This window comes from Gasterosteus aculeatus, chromosome 12, assembly GCF_964276395.1.
Source record: "Gasterosteus aculeatus chromosome 12, fGasAcu3.hap1.1, whole genome shotgun sequence".
Lineage (NCBI taxonomy): Eukaryota > Metazoa > Chordata > Actinopteri > Perciformes > Gasterosteidae > Gasterosteus > Gasterosteus aculeatus.
Genome location: NC_135700.1, coordinates 670,194 through 688,740, shown reverse-complemented (window position 1 = coordinate 688,740; position 18,547 = coordinate 670,194). Strand labels below are relative to the sequence as shown.

Sequence of the window (18,547 nt, the reverse complement as noted above, 5' to 3'; positions counted from 1 at the left end):
CTATGATATGATCGGCAGGTCACATGATCTGTCACCACCTTCCTATGATATGATCGGCAGGTCGCTAAATCTGAAGGCACCTTGTATGTTATACAAACATGGCGATAATAAGAGAGGCATGGCAACGCATGGCGAACGGTTTGGCCGGACCGGGGGTAGATTGTCAATAAAGTTAAAAAAAAACATGTACGGCAAACCCACGGTCACGAAGATACTCATTTAAGGATATATGGTATTTGCATGTCGCTAAATACCCAACTGAGATCGGCTTATGTCGTTCTGAAAAAGGATCCGACCACCGGAAACTACCACCAACCACGCAACCTGCCGTTCCGACAAAGGAACCTTCCACTTTCCGCACTCGGCCCTACTGCTTGTTTGGCCCGTCTGTACACAAAGAATACTCATACTCCGCGTCCGTTCCAACACAGTACCATGGCACAGGCCTCTGGCTTACATCTGTCAATGTATCACAGATCATCAATAACTGCCCGGGCATTGGTGGTATGGCAGTTAATTGAGAGCACATGTGTGGCTCCATACACGCGGCCCTCCCTCACAGTAGTGTTGTTACCTCCGACCCTCCTGCTTCGAAGCTTGTGGTGAAGTATGAACCAGTGCAAGGCGACGCAAACGTATCGGTGCTCGGTTCGTTCGCTGCTGATCACGTGATCAGTGACGTCCGAAGCCTCGTTCCTGCGCACAGTCACGTGACTGCTTCAATTTGATTCAATGGGCTGGAAACAGGGTTCGGGATTGTCGGTTTGATACAGTCAAAGTCAGTGTTGTTGTAGTAGTAGTAGTACTAGTAGTAGCAAAGCGCAAATTTACAATGGAACCTGTGGCAAAGAGAGGTCGCTCCGAGATGTGGGAGCACTTCAATTTGATTTCCTCTAACACGGTTGGCAATTGGCAGGCAAAGTCTGTCATTTGTATTGTGTAATTATGGATGTTTATTTTTATTGTGGAGACCACCCGATATTTGGCTGAGCCAAACATTCCACGGAGTGAAGACCCGCTAAAATATTGGGTCAAACACAAACATGCGTACCCACATCTCTTTGTATTAGCACGTAATCTTTTGAGCATTCCTGCCTCATCGTGCCGTGTGAGCGCGTTTTTTCTGGGGAGAAACCGACTCAACCCCAATACTGTGGAGAAAATTGTGTTCCTCAATAAAAATCAATAATAATTTTTATGCCCCATCCCATGTGTCTACAAGCACCTCAATATCCTGTCATAACAAACCTGTCGAAAAGCACAGTCACTGCCCCACTGACCTTTCCTCTGTAAATCACTTCCCACATTCAAACAATTGGCGGTTGAATTTTTTGCGGTTGAATTTTTTGCAGTTGAATATTTTAATGTTGAAAAACATTCAGATACATGATTTCAATGCATAAATATTCAACTGCAAAAAATTCAATCATCTTTTTCTTTCAAAATCCGATAACAAAGATTTACTTCCATACTGTTCAATACATTTGCATTACAAGTTTTCAACAGCAGAGGTCATCATAGAGTTTCAATTCAATTCAAGTCATTTTATTTTGTATAGCCCATAATCGCAAATTACAAATTTGCCTCAGAGGGCTTTACAGTCTGTACACATACGACATCCTCTGTCCCGAAACCCTCCATCGGCACAGGAAAAACTCCCCAAAGAATGAAAAACCCTTCCCAGAGGGAAAAAAGGGAAGAAACCTTAGTGAGAACGTCAGAGGAGGATCCGTCTCCTGATGGACAGACTACAATGATGTCATGTGTACAGAATGAACAATGTATAATACATGAGACTATATGACAGGAATGATTCAAGTAACTGTGAGTAGTAAACCAGGCGCACAGCAGGACCACTGCAGGGACCACCACCATCACATAGAACCACCATCCCATAGAACCAGCAGATAGAACCACCAGCAGATAGAACCACCATCAGATAGAACCACCATCACATAGAACCACCAGCAGATAGAACCACCAGCAGATAGAACCACCATCAGATAGAACCACCATCACATAGAACCACCATCAGATAGAACCACCAGCAGATAGAACCACCAGCAGATAGAACCACCATCACATAGAACCACCATCAGATAGAACCACCATCACATAGAACCACCAGCAGATAGAACCACCAGCAGATAGAACCACCATCAGATAGAACCACCATCACATAGAACCACCATCAGATAGAACCACCATCACATAGAACCACCATCACATAGAACCACCATCAGATAGAACCATCAGATAGAACCACCATCAGATAGAACCATCAGATAGAACCATCAGATAGAACCACCATCAGATAGAACCATCATCTACAGAAGCCTGTGGGGAGGGAGAGCACAGAGACTTAAGGAGAGGGTAATGTTGGTTTACGAGTACAGTAATATGATTAATATCTAAAATAATAATAGAGATGATGATGATGATGATGATAATGATGATGATGATGGCAGCAGCAGGCGTCAGCAGGGCCACGGCAGGTGTCAGGACCAGGGTCCAGAAGGAACCACGATCTACGGAGACCTGCTAGGGGAGAAAGCACAAAAAAAAAACTCCCGGAAAGAAGCTGAATTAGTGATGTGCATTAATAAAACTTGAATTATGGTAGAACGAGAGCGTGAGAGAGGAGCTCGGTGTGTCCTAAGAATTCCCCCGGCAGTCTAAGCCTATAGTAGCTTAACTAAGGGCTGGTCCGGACTAACCTGAGCCAGCCCTAACTATAGGCAGAATCAAAGAGGAACGTTTTAAGTTTTACTTTAAAAGAGCTGACCGAATCTGCCCCCCGGACTGAAAGTGGAACCTGGTTCCACAAAAGAGGAGCTTGATAACTGAAGGCTCTGGCCCCCAGCCTACTTTTTAAAACCATAGGAACAACAAGTAACCAGCATCTATGGAGCCCAGCTGCCTTGTAGGGCAATAAGGTGCTACAAGCTCTTGAAGATACAACGGTGCCTCACGAGCAAGTGCCTTGTAGGTGAGGAGAAGTACCTTAAAATCTATTCTTGATTTAACAGGGAGCCAGTGCAGAGAAGTTAGTACAGGAGTGATATGATCCCTTTTCTTAGTTCTTGTTAATACACGTGCTGCAGAATTCTGAATCAACTGGAGAGTTTGCGATGCATTGAATGAAATACAATTGGCTGGAAAGCTTCACTGGTCCAGAAAGCTTCACTTTGCCATCACTGCCTCGCGGGTGTAGTAGGTGCGAGTGGGGCAGTGGACATCTGGTTCCCAGTGTTGCCAACGTAGCAACTTTGTTGCTAGATTTAGCAACTTTTCAGACTACCCTGGCAACTTTTTTTCAAACAGCACCTAGCAACAAATGTAGCTATTAAAAAATGTATTTTGCACTTTCAAGCAATTCAAGTGGTACTTAAATGCCAAGACGCCCGCATTTTCTCTTTAAATGACACAAAAACAACATGTGCCTGACTGCAAAATTGCATCGTGAGTGACTCCAACAGCAGGCGCTCAGCTCGTGCACAGGCAGCAGTTGACTGGAGACAGATGCCTAGTGCACACATTATTTGAGTTAAGTTGCTTGTTCAATAAAATAGCATATACACCTTATTATTAGCTTGTATCTATAATTTAGCATGTTAACTAACTACCAAAAAAAGGTTTACTAGTACTAAGAAAAAACATGCCAATGTTCAATAACGTTTCCTGATAATGTGTAATTGTTAAATAATTCCATGTGTTGCGTTTAAAAATATCCAACAATATAAAATGGGTTGTGTTTACATTACGATTAAAATATGTGATAATGAACAAACCAATATAAACGGACAAACGTCAAATCATATTTTTTGCCGACGCAGTTTTACGTTATTACGTAATGACGTCATCACGCAACGGCATCTCAACGTCATTTGGCAACTTTTTGCAACCAATTGACCGGTGTCTAGCAACTTCCCCGGAAAATGAGTTGGCAGCCGCGCTGGTTCCTGTCTCGGTCACATCGCGGGGCCGCCTGTCGGACACAGTACCGCGCGAGCCGCCGCAGCGAACTTTGAAACAAAGTTACTCCACATAGTTGGACTGTTTAACAGCATAGAGGAGAACTCGTCCCACTCAGCAACATGCCGGCGGTTTCTAAAGGCGACGGGATGCGCGGCCTGGCCGTGTTCATCTCTGACATCAGGAACTGTAAGTGTTTGTTTATCCCCTTCGGCTCTCTGTTAGCAACAAGCTAACTGCCGCAACAACCTGCGGCGCGCAGAACGCGTCCTCTACGCGTGTCCCCTTTGCCCGGTTCCCCCGGCGGGGACTTTAATTTACCGAGGCCGGTTTGGACGACCGCTCCGCGGGCTAGCTACGAGTGACGTTAGCCGCTAGCTTCCAGCGGCTAACGTCAGCCGAAGGGCGTGGCCCGCACGGACTCCCGCAGATAGCATCTAAACGGACGCTTATTGTGCAAGTTAGCGGGTCAAGTTTGTAGTTTAGCTCCAGCGGGCGGAAAGCCTCCCTCACCCCACGTAACGAGCCCGTCAGGTAGCGACGAGCAGCGGGGAGTCGCGTCCAGAGCCGGACGGTCAACACGGAGCTCGTTGCTCCATCGCACTCATTTAAACGTCCATTGATTGTGATCGCTGCTGTTAATAATGTGTCTGATAGTCACATCTGTACTTGATCAATTAAGAACAAAGCAATTTATCAGATTTTTATTCCTTCAATGATTTTAAGTCAAAGAAGGCGTCACAATGTATCTTATTGGGAATGTCACCTCACATCAATTGCAGCAACCAGTCCCAGCAACCTGTCCCAGCAACCAGTCCCAGTGCCTACGTTTCACCTCAGCAAACAGCGAGTGTTGCCATAGCTATGCAGTTCTGGTTTAATCGCTCGGACTCGGAGAACCCTGTTTTCCATCAGACGGACACCGTGAAGTCGCGTCTCATCAGGTGGCCGCGGTGTAGCTCCATGGACCTCCACCGTTCTTCATGGACTGCTGCAGGGAAGATGTTTGTGTGATTTGTTGGCCAAGCAGGAGCTTAGCATCACCCTGGTCACCACGGCAGAAAGCTGATGGGCTTCTTCCACTGGGAACAGAAGTATCCTCTGATGATTGATTTTCAGAGTGTTGCTGACCTATTTTATACTGTAGGACAAACTTATAATCTCTCTCTTCAAGCATTTGACCTCAAAATCCACTGACCTGCCGACCAGGGAACTGGACGTGCAAAGGAGTTCACTTACTTCAAGGTCTCTGGACTCGACGGAAACAAGCAGAGCAGCGAAAACAAAGGAGAATTCCGATATTGAGTGTATGACCGCAGCATGAACGCAACACGTTAAACATCTGTCTGTTTGCAGGTAAAAGCAAGGAGGCAGAGATAAAGAGGATAAACAAAGAACTGGCCAATATCCGTTCCAAATTTAAAGGTAGGTGAACAGTTGTGTTTGCCGTTCAGGCCGGACGAGGAGAACCGTGTCTCTCTGGGGATTCCTAGTTTTGTGTAGTTTTTTTCGCCCACATGTCAGTATATGCGTGCAGAGGAGACGCGTGTGACCTCCGACCCCTGGTTTTATGCCCAGCGTCATCACAGGGGTAGTTGAACGTTTGGTAATAAATATCTAACAGCAGAACGCGTTGCAGGAGAGCGCTTCCAGACGTCACAAGCATGCTGGAGTTCAGCTGCGTTAGCCGTTAGCTCTCGAGCTGTTAGCATCCCAGTGCAGGACTCCAGTCAGCAAGGAGACGCCTTCTGGCCTCGCTGCTCATTTCAGTTTGCTGTCTGCAAACATGAACGCACCTTTGGGTTCCCGTGTATCTTTATTTCTGGCCAATTAAGCGACAACATGATGCGTTTGCTGTGACGTAAACAGCCTCCTTTGTGTTGAGCTGCTGCAAACAGCGTTCAGTGGGAGCGTTAATAATGAACCATTTAACGTTTAAAACTGGATGGATTAAAATTGTTAAGCTATTTGAAAGTGTCTTCTTTCATTACGCACTATTGTGGTGTAAACAACCCGAATGCCGATTGTATTGATATGGCAACGTCAGACCACGGACATATTTAATGTCATGCACACTTTTCTATCCATAATTCTGTGATTGTGTGAATAGGAGACAAAGCTCTGGACGGCTACAGTAAGAAAAAGTATGTCTGCAAGCTGCTCTTCATCTTTCTTCTGGGCCATGACATCGACTTTGGACACATGGAGGCTGTCAACCTGCTCAGCTCCAACAAGTACACGGAGAAACAGATTGTAAGTCGGTCCTCGTGTCCATCCAGTTGTGGAAGAGGTCATGCAAACGTGTTGTGCAAACGGGCGGCGTACACGCGTCTCCTGTTACGGGGAACTGTGCTTTGACTCAACTTCCTGGCTTCCAGGGTTACCTGTTCATCTCCGTGCTGGTGAACTCCAACAGCGACCTGATCCGCCTCATCAACAACGGCATCAAGAACGACCTGAGCAGCCGCAACCCCACCTTCATGAACCTGGCCCTGCACTGCATCGCTAATGTGGGCAGCAGAGAAATGGCCGAGGCCTTTGCTTCTCAGATTCCCAGCATCTTGGTGGCAGGGTTTGTACATAGACGCCATTCAAAACCACCACAGCGTCAACAGCGTCCACACGAGCAGATGAAACCGCGTCCATGGACTCGTTGATGGAGCGATTCCTAATTCTACTTATTGTTCTCGTTTTACCGCTTAGCCCTTTTTTCTGAGTCATCATGTCCATTGATGCACTCTGCAAAGACACTAGACTTCCTTCACACGGACACTAGCCGAACCCACACGGGCTGCTGGTTTGTTCTAAAGGGTTCGGATCGTCGGCATTCCACCAACTACGAGTTCCGATCTTATACCAAACTTAAAAACCATCCAAACTATCACTTTAGGTTACAATCGCTATGACTCGTGCGGACCGGCACTAACGTTCGGACCCGGAAGTGTAATGACGTGATGAATGAAGCTGCTGTGTTTGCCTCCGTCAGGGACACGATGGACAGCGTGAAGCAGAGTGCCGCGCTGTGTCTGCTGCGGCTCAACAGGACGTCCCCTGACCTGGTCCCCATGGGGGAATGGACCGCACGAGTGGTCCATCTGCTCAACGACCAGCACCTGGTGAGGCAATCCACGCCGCTGGTCCACATCCACCGCGCGTACCGGTACTGAGCCAGGTGTGAGCGTGCAGCGGGGCAGTTTAGGCTTCTGTCACTTATTTAAAACGCGTTCATGTGTTGCCTCGTCCTCCGTACATCTGGCCGATATCACATAGCAGTGCTTCCCTGCCATGGAGCACGTCTCCTACATGCATCGCTGTGCTGCTCGGCGGGTCGACGCTACAGTCCCAGTGGTCACTGTAGGGAGACGTACGCTCACTAAACGGGGTTTCTGGGTTACTGTATCATTTCTGTGAACATGTAGCCGCTGCCGTGCCGGCTTAGTATGTGGTACGTACGGGCGCAGACACACCGCTGGCCTGTGGGATCGCTGTGTAAGGTGTGTCCGTGTGCCGTCAGGGGGTGGTGACAGCGGCCGCCAGCCTCATCACCACTCTGGCCCAGAAGAGTCCCGAGGACTTCAAAACGTCCATCGCCCTGGCCGTGGCGAGGCTCAGCAGGGTGGGTCTCTCTCTGACGTCGCACAATAGCAACACGCACAACGACGCACTCACGTGTGACCTTGTTCTCCAGATCGTGACCTCGGCGTCCATCGACCTACAGGACTACACGTACTACTTTGTTGCTGCGCCGTGGTTGTCCGTCAAACTGCTGCGCCTGCTCCAGTGCTACACCCCACCTGGTACGTGACGCTACGGCCGGTTATGTTCATGGGTACAGTCTGATCGTATTGTCTCCCCGAAAACCACTGATATGAAATGTTAATATTCTGGAAAACGCATATCGTTTATATATTTTAGTTTTTTTCATTTAGCTGATGCTTTTATCCAAAGCGACGTACAATAAGTGCATTAAACCATAAGGTACAAACTCAGAAGAACAAGAAACAAAGTGCAATTTCATCAAATAAACCAATGTACAACTTGCTGTAGATAAGAGCCACTATAAGTATAAGTGCTCCAGTTAGTTAGTGTGTTAGTGGAGGTAGAGTCTGAAGAGGTGTGTCTTTAGTCTGAAGATGTGAAGGCTCTCTGTGGTCCTGATGTCTTCAGAGAGCTCGTTTAGGAGCAGGACAGCAAAGAGTGGAGATCTGGTGGAGTGTTTTGCTCTCAGTGAGGAGGAACTCGCTGGTTCAGAGAGAAGTTTAATACCAATCTCGTGCTGTAAGTTCAGAGCAGGAATACAGGACGTGTGTAGCTTAGCTTAGCATAGAGACAATAGAACCCTGGTCCTCATGAGGACGGCAGAGCTTTGCACCAGTTCTATGAGCTGCTCCTGTAGTCTTTGTCTTAATCAGTTGCATATGTTTTCATACAAAAGGAGCTTCACACACGAATAAGCGCTGAAGATTTGGTGGCTGTACATATTTTTAATTGTCAAGTGAATTGTAGCAAACCGTAGGAACCTTTTAATCAAATCAAACTTGTGGCGAGTGAAATGCTGAGCAGCTAGTAACTGTGAACCACCAGCCACTGTGTCTGTTGGTCAACCACAGCTGGCAGGTCAGAATATGTGGCATCTCATTCCACAGTTCAACCCCTCACAACAGAGGTCGGGGGCCTTTGTGTCTGTTTGAATTGGAAATACCAGTTGAAGAGGAAAAGGAGCGCTGATGCTCCTTAAAGGAAACCTGTGACGGCTCCTGTCCCACCAGCACATCGAAGCATCCAGGCCACGTTGCCGTCGGTTTGGCTTCTATCGTCGAGCCCTGTAGCTTATTGGCACAATTCCTTCTGCACACTTTGGGGACCCATATTAACTGTATTACTTAACTCTTAGGCTCCTAAGAGATTATCTAAGCAACAAGGTACGAGAGGCTGTACTTATAATAACATAACAGTGTGCGACCCTCCAACTGTTTTTATTATACATTACATACATTATTGAAGATAAAGTACAGCCTCAAGTACCTTTATTGCTTATTATAAATAAGTAAATAGTTGCCTGTCAGCACCAAACGTGCATCTCATTTCAGTAGACTGGAGAAAACTAGTCCCGGTCCGGCATGTACGCAGCATGGGGTCTCCTCACTTGTCCGGTTGCTGAGCTCGTCATTAGTGGGATTTACGTTTTTTGGGGCGATCACCACCGAGCTAAAAGCTGAACTGTCGCGCAAAATCTAAGCTGTTGCTTTGAGTGCAGTGATACGGAACGCTCGGGTCAACGTGAACAGGTACCGCACGTATCGCTGAACAATGACTCCCTCTCAACCAATCAGATCGCTGGATCTCATCTACCCGTGTTATAACATGTGTGATGCTGTATGCGGCTCCACCCCCCCAACAGGGACGCCTCCATCGTGGTCGCTTCCATCTATGAGCCCAGCAAACTGCTGCGTGCTTCTTGTAGTAGAAACGGTCAAAAGGGGAGAAATGTAATCCAGTTATTTTCGATAATGCGTCCTGAGTTTAGTGAGACAACCGGGCCCACATTACGTGCGGTGACGTGATTCATGGTATAAAACAAGGAGTTCGTAGGCGTAATACTGTGATGGGATTAGATCCCGGCTGTGAGGTTTTCAGAACATACTCTTTGTCGCTGCAGAGGATGCGGCGCTGCGAAGTCGCCTGACCGAGTGTCTGGAGACCATCCTCAACAAAGCCCAGGAGCCGCCCAAGTCCAAGAAGGTGCAGCACTCCAACGCCAAGAACGCCGTTCTGTTTGAGGCCATCGCCCTCATCATCCACTACGACAGGTCGGCAACGTCCGAGAGTCTCTGTGCTCTCGTCTGTAGACACGTAACACTGCGCTTCCCCTTTTGAACCTCCTGTCCCAAGACTAACCCGGCCGCCATTGGTTCCCGTCCCGTAGTGTTAAAGTGTTGGTGTGTGTTGCCTAGGAACGCTGCCGCTAGTCCTTGCATCTCGTCTGTTGCAGCGAGCCCACCCTGTTGGTTCGAGCCTGCAACCAGCTGGGCCAGTTCCTGCAGCACAGGGAGACCAATCTGCGCTATTTGGCTCTGGAGAGCATGTGCACGCTGGCCAGCTCCGAGTTCTCCCACGAGGCCGTGAAGACGCACATAGACACTGTGATCAAATCCCTCAAGGCGAGTCCTCCTTCAGCCGAGCGGCTTTGGCTGCAGCTGGTGAACCTGCCACAGACGTTTGTCGTGATTTCTCTTCCCGCTGCTCTTCCATCCAGACGGAACGCGACGTGAGCGTTCGCCAGCGGGCCGTGGATCTGCTCTACGCCATGTGCGACCGCAGCAACTCCAAGCAGGTGGTGGCGGAGATGCTGAGCTACCTGGAGAACGCAGACTACTCCATCCGAGAGGAGATAGTGGGTCACCAGCTCGGGCCGCTCCACCATTGGGCTCCCCGCTCTGTGCGCCGCCCTCCCTCAGCCGCTCGCTTTGTCTCTCTCAGGTGCTTAAGGTGGCGATCCTGGCGGAGAAATACGCCGTGGATTATACCTGGTACGTGGACACCATTCTCAACCTCATCCGCATCGCCGGCGACTACGTCAGCGAGGAGGTGTGGTACCGCGTCATCCAGATCGTCATCAACCGAGATGACGTCCAGGGCTACGCAGCAAAGACCGTGTTTGAGGTGAGGATGTATTCCGTCACAGAGCAGTCGCTCGGCGCTCTTCGGTGTCACAGCAGGAGGACACATGCAGCCCCACCATGTGGAAGCCATGCTTGGGTCCAGCCCGTCTCAGCAGCCTCCACGTTCTCTCCGGGATGCACGTTTAACAGAAACGTCTCTTCCCTGGAATGTTACAGGAAGCCGTCAAAATCAAGCTGCTAGTTCTCTTTTTCTTAATGACGGGCACAATGTGGACCTGAAAAGCACAAATGTAGAAAGAGTTGAATCTGACTCTGTATTGCAAATAATCCAAAGGTGCAGACTAAAGTCAAGTGGTTTTCTGTTGTTTAACCATGTACAGTTATTACAGAGCGAAAGGAGACACCGTGGTGCTACATGAAAACAACATGGGACAAACACAGGACTACACAGGCCATATGAGATGCAGACGAGTCAGCAAAAGACCAGTACGCAGTAATGTAAACACACCTGTAGCCCTATCTGGGTATCAGGTGCAATCGTTGGTCTCCTTTCCGCCGGGGATGACCGGGAGTACAGAGAACTTAACCGGGACTCAAGCCTAGTTTATGCTTCTGCGTTTTCAGAGACACGCTAGAGCCCCTTGCGTGTTCCTTGCGTGCCTTTTCCTCCCTCCTTGCGTGCGTCGTCGCCTTTTTCTCACATTTCCGTTTTCATAGCACAATACGAGCAATACAATTAAACGAAGAATGTTTACGGGAGGAGCAGCGGCGGTGCACGGGGCAATAAAGTCTATGATAAATAAATAAACAAATAGACGTGACTCTCTAGGTCGTCTTCAACAAAACACGTGACTCCACCTGTTGTTCTGGAGGCGAATCGCTCTGCAACACACGCAGGACTTTACAACCAGGAAGTGAAACCAGTGCGTCGACCCGACGGAGCGTAAAGACGCAGAAACATGCGGCGGCCTTAAGAGATCATCCCTGATGAGCAGCACCTCCCCTCCATGGTGGACTTCCTGTACGCAAGTCCTTCCTTCCTGCTGCTGTCAGGCTGTGTGCACCCAGTCGACCACAGGACACTTAATCCTTTATATGTGCAATGATCACTGTGGTATCTTTATTTGGTATTTAGCTACTGTGGCCTTTGCACTCGTCAATTTTTTTTCACTTTAAGTTTATTCTTATTCTTGTCATTTTTTATCCAGCATGATGCTGCCGCTCTTGTTTTTTACCACGTATCTTGTGCTCACTTTGCTGCCGCGTCCCAATGTGGGACTAATAAAGCAATATGTCTTGTCTCTTATGGAGAACTTGACATTCATACATTTTACCGGCTGTAAGCGACTCTTCTGATCACTCTTCACACATCTGCCCACATCGCAACCTAATATATTCATAAATATGATGTAGTGCACTGTACAACCTGTCGGCCATTGTTTAGTGCTTCAGCCCAAGTGGAAACCTCTAGGAGGCTTCCTTTGAGAACGAGCGGTTGTCTTGTTGTGAGCTCACCTGGTCGGTGTGCTGGCTGCTTACCACCTGTTGTGGTCTCCAGGCGTACGTGCCGTAGCCGTCGCTGTACATTCCTGACGTCGTCGTGCTTTGTGATCCCTCGTAGGCGCTGCAGGCTCCCGCCTGTCACGAGAACCTGGTCAAGGTGGGCGGATACATCCTGGGGGAGTTTGGCAACCTTATTGCTGGTGACTCGCGCTCCAGGTAAACGCGACCTCTATTCTATACAAATCTATTGTCACTGTTTGGGGGCTTGGATTGTTTCTGCAAGACGCGTGCAGCCGCGCGGGTGTTTTCGTGAAAAGCAGAATGTATTGAGCGCAGCGTTGACGTCAATGTGTCCCCGTCTGCTCTTGGTCTCCTCCTGCAGCCCTCTGGTCCAGTTCGATCTCCTCCACTCCAAGTTCCACCTGTGCTCCGTGCCGACGAGGGCGCTGCTGCTGTCCGCCTACATAAAGTTCATCAACTTGTTTCCAGAGGTAAAGGCCACGATCCAAGACGTGCTGCGCTCAGACAGCCAGCTCCGCAACGCCGACGTGGAGCTGCAGCAGAGAGCCATCGAGTACCTGAGGCTCAGCAGCATCGCCAGCACCGACATATTGGTGAGTGACCTTTAATGGAAGCACCAAGTGCTCCCTCTCTCTCTCACAGGGACATGCACATTTTGAACATTTTGAACAGGGCTTACGTTGTGATTGGATCCTTTTCTCTGTGCTGCACTGTGGTCTGCGTTGCTCAGTTCCCCTCACAGCCAGTTCTCTCTCCGGGTCTCCCACAGGCCACGGTCTTAGAAGAGATGCCTCCCTTCCCAGAGAGGGAGTCCTCCATCCTGGCTAAGCTGAAGAGGAAGAAGGGCCCCGGCAACCTGCCCGACATCGACGACGCCCGCTGGAATGTGAACGGCAGCGGCGAGCACAGCGAGAGCACTGAGGGCACGGACAAGGTGACCGCCAAGAGCCGAGCTGACGCACCCAGCAGCTTCTCTGTGACACGCCCTCATCACACCCACACCGGGCTTAGGATCCGGTTCTGTTACCTTTTGCTGATGAGTTTTCTCCTTCACTGATGACCAACAGACCGGGCCGAGGTCACATGAGTCATTAAAATGTTCCTTTTAGTGGCAGGCGCTCTGCGTCTCCTGATCCCCACGTTATATCAGCCGTGTTCCTACGCTGGAGTTACACGGCTCTGACCGACGAGTCTCTATACACTGCGTGGAAGTTACCTCTGAGCTACAGAGAGCCCACGGTAACACGTTTTGAGTGTTGACAATGTGATAAGTGGGTCACGACGTCTGTCGACCAACCACACGGGGAACTGTGGCGTCATTGACGTGCATATCTGATGGCACACGAGGTGAAGAAGCTGTAGAACACTGCACAAAGGGAAATGAGACATTTGTGTTGCGATGGCGACATGTTAAATGGATGTTTCTTGTCGTCCCAGGGTCCCGCCCCCTTCACCGATCTGCTCAACCTGAACTCCGCCCCTCCAGCCGCAGCCAGTCTGCTGGTTGACGTCTTGATGGACAGCTCCACCCCGGCACCCGCGGTCGTGTCTGAGGACAACTTCTCCAGGTGGGAGCCTAAAGGGAACTGGCTTGATGAGTAGCGGAACGTGTGGTTTCACGTGCTCGCAAGTAATGCATGTTCCATTACGTTATGGTTAATGACACTATCAGTAGATGTGTCCCTGGCTTCACCTCGCTGTCAGGCAGCGTGAGGACAGCGTTCTAAACTAGAAGCAAACGACAATGGACCTTTCCCCTTTAGTTGCTTTTCTACATTAAATCACGTCAATATAATTGGCTTTTCTCACAAGATTTCATGTGAAATTGAAGATTGTTTTAAACAAAAAACCGTTGTAATGTAAAATCAGAGTTTGCATTAATATTCACCCCCCTTAAAGTGACTGGTCTTATTCTGGTAGCAAAGAGAAAAAAGCTCATAAGACCTCTGACTTGGAATATTCCCCGAGTCATGTGGGGCAGCGCCAGACGGGGGGCTGATACCCGTTGGCCTAAATCTGTAGTTGTGTTTGACTGCAGGTTTGTTTGTAAGAACAACGGCGTTATCTTTGAGAACCAGCTGCTGCAGATCGGACTGAAGTCTGAGTACAGGCAGAACCTGGGTGAGTACTCATCATCAGTGTGTAACTTCTCAGGCTAGCATGGCAAATAGTGGGATGGTTTAAAGCCCCCCCTGGTGGACGGAAATGGGACTATTTCTATCCCACTAAATGGATGCTAGTAAGTGAACGAATGAACTCAAAGATGGTTGATGTTTCGCTCACAGGTCGCATCTATGTGTTCTTCGGCAACAAGACGCCCACGCAGTTCCTCGGCTTTTCGTCATCCGTCACCTGCAGCGACGCTCTCAGGACTCATATCCTTCCACTGCTTCGTAGCCCTTTGTCACTGACAGTAACACCAAGAACAATCAGTGGTGCGTCGTGCTGTGTGTCTCCTTGACCATCGTCTCCACAGCTGAATATCCACGCCAAGGCGGTCGATCCCACCGTAGAAGGCGGGGCTCAGCTCCAGCAGATCCTCAACATTGAGTGTGTGTCCGATTTCACAGACGCACCGGTACTGGACATCCACTTCAGGTCGGTGTCTGGATGTGCACCTTATGCTCCACACAAGGTGCTGTGGGTTAGCTCCATGTGCTAATGTGTGTGTGTGTGTGTGTGAACAGATACGGCGGCGCTCTTCAGAACATTGCGGTGAAACTCCCTGTGATGCTGAACAAGTTCTTCCAGCCCACAGAGATGGTGTCCCAGGACTTCTTCCAGCGCTGGAAGCAGCTGGGACTGTAAGGCTCGGCGTGCGATCGCTGCGTCCTGTCAGCTCTTCTTTCACTGTTTGTTTGACATGTGGATCAATGACCTGATTGACAGTGATCTGAATGCCTCTTACCATGTTGTGTTTTATTGCTGAGTGGTCAGTTAGTTGGTTTTGTCAGACAATATGTCCATATGTTTATCAGATCAATTCTTAAAGGGACGCTTCACCCCCAAAATCCCAAATGCATATTTGGCCTCCGAATCTAAGTTCAATTTCTCGATCCAGTGTTGCTCCTCCGTGTCACTGGAACAGTGGCGTGCTAGCTGAGCTAGCCATATGGCTTAGCCTCCGATGGCGGCTTCTCTTTGGTCCTGAACATTGTTCATCACACATCTTCTTATTTTAACATGGTTTTGTCAGTTGCAGATTTATTCAGCTGTAACTAATTCAGAGTAAACGAAGTTCAAGTCAAAGCAAAACGCCACTCTTCATGTGAGTGGAAGGGGCCGCCGGTGGTGAACATCTCCACTGTGAAGCAGAGGATTGTGATCCTTAAACTGCACTTTGAGGTCAAGCGTGAAGGTGGAACAAAGCTCCAATAGGTTGTTCATCTGCCAGCAGTGTATAGTGGGGAGTCCTGTTGGTGTCCTCCTGGAGATTAGTGATCATCTTCTCTCCTCCGTGTCCTCAGGCCTCAGCAAGAGGTTCAAACCATCTTCAAAGCCAAACAGCCAATGGACAGAGATGTTACCAATGCCAAGGTAAACACTTGATTCTGCTCACCACATTCCTTCATTGACAAAATCTGCATGAATTGATGGTTGATAATGCAGAATTTGTAGCAGCCTTTCTCTGAAGTGACTGCTGTTTTTGGATTGGTCATCTTTTTGTTATTCTGCACTGTGAAGGACCTCTGCTGGTATTGATCCGTTTAGTTCCCATAAACGACACGTACCAATGGAATAAGTCAAGTTATTTTGTATAGCCCAAAATCGCAAATTACAAATTAGCCTCAGAGGGCTTTACAGTCTGTAGTCCTCTAGACTTTTTTTAGTTCAGTCCCCAACAGACGAAAATGGATCATGTTCCTGTATGGAAATGATTGTGGTGCAGTGAGACTTGGTTTAGGATTCTGTAAACCTAAATATTAGGCACAAAATCTCTGGGGAAGAAGCTGAATTGGTGATGAGGAGCTCGGTGTGTCCTAAGAAGTCCCCCGGCAGTCTGAGCCTACAGCAGCTTAACTAAGGGCTGGTCCGGGCTGACCTGAGCCAGCCCTAACTACAGGCAGGATCAAAGAGGAAAGATTTAAGCGAATCTGCCCCCCGGACTGAAAGTATAACTGAGGGCTCTGGCCCCCATCCTACTTCCTCAAGCCTAGTTTATGCTTCTGCGTTTTCAGAGAGACGCAAGGACACGCAGACCCTTGTGTGCGTCGACCCATTTTTATAGACTAGCGTCCAAAGCGACGCAAGCCTCCCGCTTGCTGCTCGAGGGGAACAAAGTTGTGGAGGAAAATACGGGACAAATGTGTCCGTGATGAAAAGCAGCAGTGTGGATGCACGAGGCAATAAAGTCTATGATCAATAAATAAAGCCACCAGCGACTTCCACACACAGAGACGTGACTCTCCAGGTCGTCTTCAACAAAACACGTGACTCCACCTGTTGTTCTGGAGGTGAATCGCTCTGCAACACACGCAGGACTTTAGAACCAGGAAGTGAAACCAGTGTGTCGACACGTAAAGACGCAGAAACACGCGGCGGCCTTTAGACTGTAGGAACAACAAGTAACTCAGCATGATGGATTGTTCGATGCGTCTCCTGTAACTTGTAGATCATAGGCTTTGGTGTGGCTCTGCTGGATGCGGTGGATCCCAATCCCACCAACTTTGTTGGAGCCGGGGTCATTCACACGAAGAGCACTCAGGTGGGCTGCCTCCTCCGACTGGAGCCCAACACGCAGGCAGAGGTAAACACACACACACACACACACGCTGCTCCTCGCATTGAACCGTCATATAGCTGGTGCCACTTTGTGTGTGTGTCCTATTCAGATGTACCGTCTCACCCTGCGGACCAGCCGGGAGGCCGTGTCCCAGCGACTGTGTGATCTTCTCTCCGACCAGTTTTAGACCCCTCACAGCGCCCGTCACTGTCCTTGTCTCTAGATAGAATTATGCTATTGTACAGTGTAAATTCTTTTTTATTTGACTAACTCCACATGTGAATGAGGTGAACCATAGCTTTACTAACCTCACTGCTTTAAACCGGCTGACCACCTTAGCCGGACGTTGCAGGCTGTGTAAAAAGGCTCTGAGGCTCCGCGCTTCTCCACCGTGGATCCATTGCTCAGGTACTGCTGTTCTGCATTAGTAGCATTGAGTTGGTTGGAGGCCTCAGTGGCAGTGTAAGCTTACCAGTGATCCCAGTGGTGAAACCTGTTGTTCTGATGGCCTTTCATGACGCTTATGTGTGTAAAAAAAGCGCATGCACAGACATGGGAAGCTTTAGATGACTTCTCGACCATTTTGCACTTGATAGTTAAAAAAAAGTATCCCATAAGTTGAGCTGTGGAACCCTGAGAGACAGAATCGTCTTCCACTGATGATGTAATCTTCCCTTAAATGTTTTGGATTGGCATATGAAATGGGTGTAAAACAAGTTTTGCCTTTCAAAAATACCCATGTTGGTGTTATGAGGCAGGAGTGCACCACTACTCCCTCAGGGGTCAGAGGGCAACGAGGAAGGACCCGTCCAAAGGGTGGAGGCTCCTCAGCGGCCTGCCACGCCGTGCGCACCGACAGACGAGATTCGACATCCTCACTTTCTTTCACTAATTTTACTCGTCTTTCATCTCAGGAGAAAAAGCTTTGCTTTGCATTGTGGTTTATTGTTTTGCAAAATAAGTTTTTTGAATGCTCCAAATTGTTGATGGTATTTTTTGAGCTACACGTGCACGACGTTTATTCATATAATTCAGGCACTCTGATTTAAACGGGAATGTAAAAACAATTTCTAACACTAGGTAGCAAAGGGAAACTGCGCTTGTGTTCCCAGAATACTGCGTGTGATGTAAACAAACCTCCTCACACAACACTGCCAACGTTTCTACATGGTGTATTTTCTGTTTTATATAAAGTGTACTTTTATCATGATCCTCGATTGTGTGTTTGATGCTTGACATAAAAATAACCGCTCTGAAGCACCAGCAGACCACCAGCACGGGGTGTTGGAAAAGACTCGAGAAAGTCACAATTAGTCATAAACCCTGAAAAAACATCAACTTTGGCGCTGCGTGTTTTGATTGGATCGAGCTACACGTGCTGAACTCCTGGCCGGAGCTTCATATTCACCACGTGATACTAAATCCGTTATCGATCTCGCAGCAAGAACAGCTGAAAGGTTTGTTGGGCGTTCCTACACAGGCGCTTTAGTCGTGACCTAAAGGAGCTGATGTGCAGCTTCCCCCATTTATCATCTGATCTGTTTAACTTAAACTCTCTATCTGCTACCAATCAAATCCACGCGCAGCCGTTCCTGTCGGAGCATTGACAGCATTTTGTTGACGAATCAGACCGGGATGAAATGGGGTTGAAGCCATTGAGCTACAATGCATCCGGCTGTGTGCTCTTTGGCCTGATCTCCTG

At 48.6% G+C, this 18,547-nt stretch overlaps 1 protein-coding gene across 2 annotated transcripts; it reads left to right on the top strand.

Moving 5' to 3' along the window:
* Nucleotides 1–3,863: 3,863 nt before the first annotated feature.
* On the top strand, nucleotides 3,864–18,055 carry LOC120832257 (AP-2 complex subunit alpha-2). 2 transcript variants are annotated; one of them, XM_078085339.1, is made up of 22 exons: nucleotides 3,864–4,164; nucleotides 5,332–5,400; nucleotides 6,086–6,228; nucleotides 6,354–6,547; nucleotides 6,962–7,091; nucleotides 7,490–7,591; nucleotides 7,664–7,772; nucleotides 9,635–9,785; nucleotides 9,968–10,136; nucleotides 10,232–10,369; nucleotides 10,456–10,638; nucleotides 12,220–12,317; nucleotides 12,484–12,715; nucleotides 12,892–13,056; nucleotides 13,560–13,690; nucleotides 14,161–14,243; nucleotides 14,408–14,498; nucleotides 14,598–14,720; nucleotides 14,810–14,926; nucleotides 15,590–15,659; nucleotides 16,735–16,869; nucleotides 16,955–18,055. In XM_078085339.1, exons 1-22 carry the CDS (start codon nucleotides 4,098–4,100, stop codon nucleotides 17,030–17,032), a joined length of 2,778 nt encoding a protein of 925 aa, XP_077941465.1. In that variant the 5' UTR covers nucleotides 3,864–4,097; the 3' UTR covers nucleotides 17,033–18,055. The 2 variants fall into 2 exon arrangements, with proteins under 2 accessions (XP_077941465.1, XP_077941467.1); XM_078085341.1 differs by lacking the exon at nucleotides 3,864–4,164 and adding an exon at nucleotides 5,152–5,220.
* The last annotated feature ends 492 nt before the right edge of the window (nucleotides 18,056–18,547 follow it).